The 10,314-nt window shown below is 56.3% G+C and overlaps 2 protein-coding genes across 6 annotated transcripts; one reads left to right on the forward strand and one right to left on the reverse strand.

Annotated features, from left to right (window-relative positions):
* Positions 1–2,005: 2,005 nt before the first annotated feature.
* Positions 2,006–8,175, reverse strand: LOC306646319 (WD repeat domain-containing protein 83). 4 transcript variants are annotated; one of them, XM_079114933.1, is made up of 9 exons: positions 7,811–8,163; positions 7,613–7,733; positions 7,427–7,532; positions 7,115–7,163; positions 6,910–7,036; positions 4,313–4,380; positions 4,117–4,225; positions 3,931–4,045; positions 2,006–2,491 (listed from the first exon to the last, which is right to left on the reverse strand). In XM_079114933.1, exons 1-9 carry the CDS (start codon positions 7,911–7,913, stop codon positions 2,342–2,344), a joined length of 948 nt encoding a protein of 315 aa, XP_078971059.1. In that variant the 5' UTR covers positions 7,914–8,163; the 3' UTR covers positions 2,006–2,341. The 4 variants fall into 4 exon arrangements, with proteins under 4 accessions (XP_078971059.1, XP_078971058.1, XP_078971057.1 ...); XM_079114932.1 differs by having other exon boundaries at positions 4,117–4,380; positions 7,811–8,165; XM_079114931.1 differs by lacking the exon at positions 2,006–2,491 and having other exon boundaries at positions 3,206–4,045; positions 7,811–8,174.
* Positions 8,176–8,233: 58 nt separating this feature from the next.
* Positions 8,234–9,593, forward strand: LOC306646320 (PAT complex subunit Asterix). 2 transcript variants are annotated; one of them, XM_079114934.1, is made up of 4 exons: positions 8,234–8,334; positions 8,455–8,560; positions 9,015–9,112; positions 9,206–9,593. In XM_079114934.1, the coding sequence occupies exons 1-4, from the start codon at positions 8,285–8,287 to the stop codon at positions 9,270–9,272; spliced, it is 321 nt and encodes a 106-aa protein (XP_078971060.1). In that variant the 5' UTR covers positions 8,234–8,284; the 3' UTR covers positions 9,273–9,593. The 2 variants fall into 2 exon arrangements, with proteins under 2 accessions (XP_078971060.1, XP_078971061.1); XM_079114935.1 differs by having other exon boundaries at positions 9,021–9,112.
* The last annotated feature ends 721 nt before the right edge of the window (positions 9,594–10,314 follow it).

Consider the following 10,314-nt stretch of genomic DNA (forward strand, 5'->3'; position numbering starts at 1 on the left):
GTCAGAGACCTGCCTTCACTGTGTCCCCAGGCCCTTTCCTTGGGCATTCACATAGAGAGGGGAACATGAGTTCTGGGTAACTCTTTTTTCTCCTGGAGACGAGGCCTTGCTATGTTGCCCAGGCTGGCCTCGGACCCCTGGCCCCAGCGACTCTCCTGGCTCAGCCTCCTGAGGACCCAGGACTGCAGGCCAGCACACTGCCCAGTCCCGGTGTCCCTCCTAACCCTGTCAGATCAGTCCCCACCCTCACGCTTCATTTAAGTGTACCTCCCAAAGGTCCCGTCTTCACATACAGCTTCGAGGGGGAACTAGGGTCTTAACATATGTACGGGGAGGGGCCCCATCAACGGACCCTCCACCCAGGAAGGGACGGCGAAGTGAACTCCCTGGCACTCCTGGCCCGCCACATGGGCAAGGCAGCTGCAGTGCCAGCGAGCCACCCGCTGAAGGTCACGGGGTGAGGAGGGAGCGGTCGGGCTGAGGAAGCTGGGGCCAGCCCGCCGCGGCGGGACGAGGTGGGCTCACTGCTGGTGCTGCCCACTCTCCTGGTGCTGTCAGAGGGAAACAGCTTCTGAATGTGTCGTAACCGGACCAAGTTCACTCAGAGATCTGCAGATCTGTCACCCCACACCAGTCTGCCAAAGTCTTTATAAAGAAAAAACACCCTGGGCTTAGTCGCTGATCTCCTACAGCTGACAATTCCACTAAAAGAATCCCCGCTTCTTTACAAAACCCACTGTGACAACTGCAGAGCCTCGATTTCCCTCATTCAGATGCTCCCAGATGGCCACCAAGTCCTCTCCATGTTCCTGCGTAGCTGATCTGAAAGCCAGTGAAAAATCATCAGCAGTACTACCCCCGCAAAGCCCACTCGGGCCAACTCTGAAGCCCTCGCTTTGAAAGCAGCCACGTCTGTGCAGCAGGAGAGACTGTCTTCTGCTTCCATTTCTCCACCCTGGAACAGGCAGTGACTCGAGACCTAGGTGACAGGCTGCAGTGAGTGTCCTAGGGAGCTGGCAGTCCCCAACAATGGCGTGTATCCATGGAGAGGTGGTGATGCACAGAGTAGGTGGCCCCCCACTGTCCCTAGGTCGGCCCCCCGGGGGTGGAGGAGGGAGCACTGCTGAGCATCACCAAAGCTGAAAGACTGACCGTTTTCTTCTAGTTCAAGCTGCATTTGGCAGAGAGACTGTTCAGTCTTTCCCAAATTTTAGCCCATTTTTATCCCATTGCCCCTGATGTGGAACGCCTACAAACACTTGGATTTATGATTCAGTACAATGACATTAATTCACGTCAAACATATGGAAGCTCCAGATTATGGTCTCCAACCCATGTTAATGTTCCTGTGTTGATTTCATTGAAACATTCACAGATCTGAAAATCTGGGACTTCACAGGTTTGCAGCCTTGGAGTTTCCAGAACGGGGACAGAAAATGGAAATCCTCCTGCCAGGATGAAGGGAGACCCTCCGTGACCCACTTCAAGATACCCAAAGAGCCTTCGCGGTCCAGAGCGCACGGCAGCTGCTCTGTGGGTTTCTTCCCTACTTGGAACCACAACTCAGCCACTGGGGGCACCCAGATCTGCTCTGCTACAGGTGCTGCGAGAGGCTGAAGAGTCTTGTCAGGGCGCATCCGACTCTGTGCAGTTCCCCTTCCCAGACTGTTCTTCACACACTCGCTCAAGCTGAGAGGGCCCAGGTTCCCTTCCACTCTGGACTGTCTTCACTGGACTCTCCCTGGAGCCAGCCTGAGACAGGGACCTGGGTAAGCGACCCTGCAGGAAGCAGCCCCAGGAGGCAGGGAACAGGGAACCAGGTGGGGAAGTACAGGGAAGCACAGCGCTTGACTCACATGCCCAAAGCCACCGTGGGCTTCATCCCCAGAATCACCACAAGGGCTGGGGGCAGGGAGGCAGCTGGCAAAGGATGCAGCAGCACGTGAGTGATGGCCCGGCCAGATGAGGCCGTCTCTTGGGGCAAGATCCGGATGGATGCGCAGCCAGTCAAGGTAGAGGCTTGCTGGGCGGGGCACAGGGTCTCCTGGGCTGTGGCCCTGGGTTTGAAGCTCACCTAGGTCCCCTCTGCAGGTCTATGCTGACGCCTCCCTGGTCTTCCCCTGCTTGTGGCTGAAACCTTTGCCCAGAAGGCAGATGCTTTCACGTGCGAGAAGAGGGAGGACTGAGTGGACGCCGCCCGGGGAAGGCCCTACCCTTCCTGTTTATTAGTTTGCAGATCCTGCCCCCTCCCTCCCTTGGCCTGCAGCAGCTCTGGAATAAAGTCTCTGGCAGTCTTTGCAGTTCGTCTGGGTCCCTGGACCTGGTGGTGGGCGCCCAGGCTTCAGCCTGCTCCACCCTCTGCCTCGTAGGCCTCTTCTCGCCAGCACTGGATCCTGCCCCCCGTGGCGGTCAGCAGGCAGGGCTCCGTGGGGTGGAAGGCCAGCGACTGCACAACGCCCGCACCCACGGGCAGGGCCAGCGCCAGGGAACCCTGTGGGGTGAGGGGTGGGAAGCGAGTCATCAAGAGCCTGGCCATCCCCCTCCCAAGATCCAGGCGGAGCCCCTCGGTCACCAGTCCATGGACATCTGGCCACTGGCCTATAACAGTCCTGGATGCTGTAAAGGCCATCTGCCTTCCCAGGTACTCAGGCTGGACCTCCTGGGCCTTCTTCTCACCTCTTGTCCCTTTACCAGCAGGTCTGGGTTCTGTCTCCAGACCGCGTTGCGGTCACTGTGGCTGCGCAGCAGCCTGGCTTCCCTGCTCCCCGCTCCTGACTGGGCTGTGCCAGGCCCCCGGGAGCCCCACTGGTCACACTCCCTCGTCACCCACAGCCACAGCACAGTGTGTGGTTGCTCAAACAAGCCACAATTCCTCTGGCACCTTGAAAATGTCCTTCTGGCATGCAGGGCCCAAAAGAAGCAGGCACAACATTCTTGTTGTCTTGGTTCCCAGGGCAGGACTAGTCAAGTCTCTGGGGTCCACCTTTCCTCCAGGGCAGGACTAGTCGAGTCTTCGGGGTCCCCCTTTCCTCCAGGGCAGGACTAGTCGAGTCTCCGGGGTCCCCCTTTCCTCCAGGGCAGGACTAGTCGAGTCTCCGGGGTCCCCCTTTCCTCCAGGGAAGGACTAGTCGAGTCTCCGGGGTCCCCCTTTCCTCCAGGGAAGGACTAGTCGAGTCTCCGGGGTCTCCCTTTCCTCCAGGGCAGGACTAGTCGAGTCTCCGGGGTCCCCCTTTCCTCCAGGGAAGGACTAGTCGAGTCTCCGGGGTCCCCCTTTCCTCCAGGGAAGGACTAGTCGAGTCTCCGGGGTCCCCCTTTCCTCCAGGGCAGGACTAGTCGAGTCTCCGGGGTCCCCCTTTCCTCCAGGGAAGGACTAGTCGAGTCTCCGGGGTCCCCCTTTCCTCCAGGGAAGGACTAGTCAAGTCTCCGGGGTCCCCCTTTCCTCCATCCTTTTAGGGGCTTAACTCTGCTTAGGGGGCTTAACGCACAGTGCTGAGGTCCCTTCCCTGAGGCTCTGCGGCTCCGACCCCACTAAGCCAGGGTGGTCAGTCCCCACCTGAGCTTCCTGCAGGCTGGGACACACCCAGGACAGGCCTGGAGTTGGAACCACAGCTGGAGGCAGCTCCGGGTTCCTGAACTCATTGCGCTCGGGCCAGACGCTGCTGCTGGCTCCCCTTGCCCAGGGCCAGGCCAGCAGCCCTGCTTAGCACTGGTCCTGTCTGACTGGATTCTGCTGCCCACGCCCTCCAGAGCCTGCCTTCCTGACCTGCTGCGTGCCACCCCTTTGTCTGCAAGGCCCTCCTGCCTCATCCTCGCCCTCCTCCGAGCTCCCAGCTCGAGGCCCAGGGTCACTCTTCTTAGGTAGAGGAGCGGCTGGGGACGCACAGGGCTGGGGCAGAGCTCGGTGGCACAGAGGAGGGCAGGGAGGCTTACCTCCACCAGGTCCCAGAAGAACACTTTCCCGTCCTCGGAGCAGCTGACCACATGAGTGTCCCGCTCACTCAGGCAGCAGTCCAGCTTGTACTGCTTGTTCTGGTGGCCCGTGTACCTGGGGGCAGGGGGGGTGAGAGGGCTCGCTCCGCGGCAGGGGGGTGGGGGAGCCCCGCGCTGGTGACTCACTCTCCCAGCAGCTCCCCGGTATCCTTGTCCAGAAGCCGCAGGGTGGAGTCCAGGCTGGACACCAGTGTGCACTGCCCATCCCGGCTGAAGCAGGTGCAGGTGATGGGGCCTGGGGGAGAGGCGGGGGTGGGCTGGTGAGGGGTGCTCCTGGCGGGCCGCTGTTTTTCCTGTCCGTCCCCAGGGCTGCGACACTTACTGCCCACGTAGTCAGAGAAAAGCTGCCCCTTCCTCAGGTCATAGCGCCTCACGCGGCCATCCACAGATCTGCAGAGGGGGTGGGTCCAGCTGAAGCACAGGCGACCTTGGTGGCCCTAGCTCTCTAGGCCCTGGCGGGAGGGCTAGCTTTGCTTTTCCTGGGCACAAGTGAGATTTGGAGATGCTGACTTTCCTTTTTTGTTTTTTTTTTTGGTGATAACAGGATATTGAACCCAGGGCTACTTTACCACTGAGATACATCCCTAGTCCCCACCAGTCTTTTTTTGTTTTTCGAGACAGGGTCCTGCTAAGTTGCCTGGTTGGCCTTAAACGTGGGATCCTCCTGCCTTGCCCTCTGGAGTGTATTTGGGACTACAAGTGTGCACCACTGTGCCCAGCTGAGGCAGTGGGCACAGGCCCAGGACCAGTCTGGTCGAGTCTATCTCTTTGGCCCCAAGCCATGGAGCCCCTGGGGACCACCCTTTTCCCGTGCTCTCCAGATGATCCTCCACCAACCCTCCATATCCACGGGGGCCATACCCATGGATTCAACTGCAGATCGAAAATATTTTGACTTGGGGCTGGGGAGATAGCTCAGTTGGTAGAGTGCTTGCCTTGAAAGCACAAGGCCCTGGATTTGATCCCCAGCACCCCCAAAAACAATTTTTTTTGACTTAGGGGGGCAAGAATGGAGGAAGGAGGGACTGTATAGAGGAATAAGAGGGATGGGAAGGGTAGGGGGAAGAAAAAAAAACACAATGAATCAAAAACTATTACCCTAGATAAATGTATGATTACAAAAATGGTATGTCTCTACTTCATGTACAGAGAAACAAGATATATCCCATTTGTTTATAATAAAAATGAATTTTTAAAAAAACACTCAAAAAAATAGTTTGACTTGGGGTTGGGGAGCAGCTCAGTGTCAGAATGCCTGTGAGCATGTGCACTCAGCACTGTGAGAAAAGCAAAAGGGATTCTGCAGTTTTTTTCCCGTCACTATTCCCTAAACAACACAGTGTAACAACTATTTGCATAGTGTTTACCTCAGGTCTTACAAGTCACTTAGAAGTGATTTTAAGCACACAGGAGGATGTGCGCAGGTTCTACGTAAACGCTACACTCTCCTGTAGAAGGGACTTGCACATCCTTGGATTTTTTTTTGTACTGGGGACTGAACCCAGAGGCACTTTACCACTGAGCCACATCCCCAGCCCTTTTTATTTAAAGCAGACTCTTGCTAAGTTGCTCAGGGCCTAAGTTGCTGAGGCTGGCCTTGAGGGGGCTAGCCTTTAGTTGCTGGGATTATAGGTGTGTGCTACCACACCCAACAGGCATCCCGGGATTCTGATATCCACTGGGGCTTCTGAAATCAGTATCCTGCAAATACCGAGGGATGGCTCTCTCAGAACCTGACCCCTTTTGCCCCACCTCCAGCATCACGCTCTGGGTTGCGTGGTCTCCCTGTACCAGCCCTCGACTGCCTATGAAGAAATCCTTTGGAAAGTGAGTTGCTGGGTGCCAAACCCTTCCCTGAAGAAGCATGGCCTTCCCTTGCTCTCAGAAAAGTAAATGTTCAAATTCTTCCCAAGGTCCTTGGCCCCCCTGTGATTGGCCTGTCCTCATTCCTGCGTGATCTTGGCCATCAAGCTGCCCTCAGTCTGGCCAGGTGCTTCTCAGTGTACGCTGTTCGTTTGTTTTTTGTTTTGGGTACTAGGGTTGAAGCCAAGGGGTGCTTAACCACTGACTCACATCCCCAACACTTTGTATTTTTTTATTTTGAGACAGGGTCTCCCTAGGTTGCTTAGGGCCTCACTGAGTTGCTGAGACTGGCTTTGAACTTTGCCATTCTCCTGCCTCAGCCTTCCTGAGCACGGGGTGTGCACCACTGTGAAAGCTGGCTTCCTCCTCAGCTTTCAAGTCTCCACCTTTATAGGGCCTTCTCCATACCTCCCACCCATGATCTAAAGGCCCCCAGTTAGCTCCTCTTGCTACCCCATCCTTTCTTTTGACCCTCACCACTTCTTTAGTTATATTTATTTCTCTGTTGGTTGTCCAATTGTCCTGCTAGGAGGAGCTCCCATGGGGCGCGGCCAGGTCTGGCTGGTTCATGGCTGTGTTCCCAGCAACCAGCTCCAAGAATGGCTCGGCAAATGTCTTGAGGTTGGAGCATGACTGGCATTTAAAAAAAATTATCGTTGATTCTCTAAGTTGTTGATGGACCTTTATTTTATTTATCTTTATGTGATGCTGAGAATCAAATCCAGTGCCTCACACATGCTAGGCAAGTGCTCTACCACTAAGCTACAACCCCAGCCCATGACTGGCATTTTTTAGCAGAAATGAGGCGGAAGGATGAATAAAAGTTGAGGGATCAGCAGTGGACGTTGGGTGGGGCCTTGTGCAGACTAGTAAGGAGAGCAGTTTTTTGTTGTTTTTTGCAGTGATGGGAATGGGCCCAGGGCCTCCTTGCATGCTAGGCACGTGTTCTATCACTGAACATCACCCCCAGTTCTGAGACTAGATTTTAACCTAAGTGCAGAGGCAGCTAGGATCTCAGTGACACTGGGAGAGGGGTGAGGTCCTGGGTCTACTCACCCTGCAAGGACCTCATGATCTGACACCTTCACGCTAGATATGCCATCCCTGGCCTCATCCAGTGTCTGCACTGGCTCAGGCCTCCGAGAACGGCAGTCCCAGCAGCGGATGCTGGAATCGATAGAGCCTGTGAGTCCAGAATAAAGGTGAGGTTAGATTTGGAGCTCAAAGCACTGTCTACTTCCCACCTAGGTCCCAGACTCACCGGACAGTATGAGTGTAGCCTCTTCGTTAAACTGCACTGTATTCACCTTCTAAGAAACAGGAATTGCCACTCAGAGGCGGCTAGGCTTTGGAGGGTTGGGATAACGACGGGGTTCTCAGTGTAGGTTAAAGCAGGGGCACATGGTAGGAGTGGGGAGGTGAAAAGTTTTGGGAAAAGGCAAGAACGGAGCTTGGTGACTAAGTGGCCATGGGGGAGGGACAGCTGACGAAGGCTCTAGTGGGGAGATGTTCTTGGCATCACCCAGCTAACGGCCGCCTCCACCATGCACACTCTGATGAGGTTTGCACTTACCCCCGCGTGGCCCCGGAATTTGCGCACGACCAGCCCGGATGCCACATCCCATAGCACCACGGCTTTGTCCCCGCCGCCGGAGCAGAGATTGCTATTGTCAAAGGAGCTGGGGTGCAGAAGAGTAGGTCAACGTCCACTTCCAATCCCGGCCTCAGCGCTCCCATCCCGCCCTGGTCTCCGGCTCACCCGGCCGCGTCCAGCACCTCGTAGCCGTGGCCGCTGTAGGTACGGAGCAGCGTCCCCCGCAGCGGGTTCCACAGCTTCAGGGTCTTGTCGCTGCCGCACGTCAGGCAGTAATTGCCATCCACTGGGGAACAAGAGAGGGGGTGCTAGGCCGCTGGCCTCAGGAAGTGGGAGGACCCGAATGAAGATGAGGGCGCTCACCGTTAAACCTCACGGCTCGTACTGCCCCCTGCCCGCAGTCCAGCGTCTTCAGCAGTTTTCGCGGCAGCTCGGGGCCCCGAGGCTTTGGCTCCGGGAAAGCCATAGCTCCCGACCCTCTTTCTCGCCGCCTTATAGTAACCAGTCTGCAACGAGGATGTCGAGCCTTTGTGTGTAACCCTCTTATTGTTCCCCACTCCCCTCACTTCCGGTTCAACATTTCAGTATTTTGGTGACAGTGTTGGGAATGTTAAAATTCGTTTTCAGTTTTTTCCTCTCCTCATTTTCAAGGATCTTTGTTTGCTTGTTTTCTCGTCCTCTCATTCTCGGTCCTCTGACTGCGGGTAGTCCTGGCCTCCACCCTTAGGAACCGAAGCGCGAGGGCTACGCGCGTTACTCTAAAAGCCACCCTCCATCCCAACGCCGGAAGCTCCTCCCCCGCAGCGGAAGAGGCGCGACTCACATCTTGGACTCGCTATGTCCACGAACAATATGTCGGACCCACGGAGGCCTAACAAAGTGCTGAGGTGGGGACCCCAGCGTCACGGCAATGGGGCTTAGGTTGTGGGTTGGGTCGGGCCCAAGGAAGGTGCTTGTTCATCACAGGGACGTGACTTGAGCGCCCCTGACTCTTGAGCCTCTTGCAGGTACAAGCCCCCGCCAAGCGAGTGTAATCCGGCCTTGGACGACCCGACGCCGGACTACATGAATCTGCTGGGCATGATCTTCAGCATGTGCGGCCTGATGCTTAAGGTGGGCGGGGCCGTGTTTCCATGGGCGGAGCTCGGCGAGAGAATGAGGTCTGGGAACGGGTTCGGAAAGAGGCGGGGCGTCAGACTGGTGTCGTGGGGGCGGGGCCTGAGATTTGCCGTGGCCGGGGCTGGGGTGTCGTAGCCCAAGTTGGGGAACGCTCCGGCCTGGGGCAGAATAGGTGGTCGTTGGTCTGAGGATGGAGTGGTGGGAAGACGACAGGTGGAGAATGTCTAAGGCCAATCTTCTTGAACCTAAGAGATGTGGTGAGCTCAGAGATGCACGCCAGGTAGTAGCACCAGAAACCTGGTACCTGCAAGGGTGGGACCAAGGGACTCCTGAGGGACATGGTCCATGCTGCACAGGGAAAATCACTGGTGCTTGAGGATGTGGCTTGTAGCGGGTTCTTGGCATGCTTCTCATCCACCTAACCACCCACCCACCTACCTTTCCCCAGTTGAAGTGGTGTGCTTGGGTCGCCGTCTACTGCTCCTTCATCAGCTTTGCCAACTCCCGGAGCTCTGAGGACACCAAGCAGATGATGAGTAGTTTCATGTGAGGCTTGGCGTGGAGGGAGAGGGACTCCTGCGTAAGGGGTGGGAAGACCCATACCTATCCTCTGGGACTGACTTCTCTTGCCTGTCTCAGGCTGTCCATCTCTGCCGTAGTGATGTCATATCTGCAGAATCCTCAGCCCATGACGCCCCCCTGGTGATGTCAGCATAGGGGGGTCACATTCTGGACCCCCTCTATTCACCTTCTCCCTGGCCTCGCCTGGCCTTTGGCTGCTCAACATCCCACACTCAGCTGCTGACTTGGACTTCCCTGAGTGAGGTGCTCTCAGGGCCCCCAGCTGGATAGAAGAAACTTGGCCCTTTCCCTGGAGTCCCACTTCTGCAGGGGCATAGAGGGGAAAAACTTAGGCCTACCCTTCCTGTCTCCCCTTCCCTGCCTGCTACCGGAGAGATGCTGTTCATGTTTCTAGGTATATTCACTCAGTTTCTTGTTGAGATTGTTAGTAAAGTTTTTCACTCTGGCTATCTTTGTAACCTCTCTTCTGTTCATGGAGCTTGCTGTGCCTGATGGGAAAAGGGCTTCAGGTCCCCCACTCAGGCCCGTGTGGGACCCAGTCTGGAGCCTTTAGGTGGTTCAAGTCCTTTCACAAACCTCACGACTGAAGTCAGGTGCCAGGTGACCCCTGCCCTCTGGCAACTCAGCTGATGCCCCTGCTGACCTGTGCAGTCTGCACTTTGGGTTTCTTAGAAGATGACTAGAGTAATGTCTGCAAACTGGATGGACTGGTCGCAACGGGAAAGGGCATAAAAGACTCGGGGTCCTCTGCCACCTTTAAGGCCCTCCCACCTCACTGGAGGGTCTCGTGATCCATGCCAAAGAGACTGGGTGCCTGTCATTCCCAACATTCCAAGGACAGATTGTTTACCCAATGTCCCTAAACCACAGGACAGGACAAGACCTTCATCAACCCTTCTAGCCAAGCGAGGTCCCTCCAGGATCCCAGTCCTGAAAGCAGCCCTTAGGATCCCTTAGGTTCCTAGGAAAACCTGGCGTCCGTGGGAAAATCAACTGCTTCCGCAGGGACACAGGCACTCGAGATGCCCACGGCGAGATGCTCAAGGCGCCTCCTCCCAAACAGCGCCCAGAGGGTGGGACACAACTGCGCTTTACCTTGGTCTTCGCAATTCCCTAAATTTCTAGGGCTGCAACCTCAATCCTGCAACATGAGGCCCCGCCCTAAA

This window comes from Sciurus vulgaris (assembly GCF_902686455.1).
Source record: "Sciurus vulgaris genome assembly, chromosome: 16".
NCBI classification, from domain to species: Eukaryota; Metazoa; Chordata; class Mammalia; order Rodentia; family Sciuridae; genus Sciurus; species Sciurus vulgaris.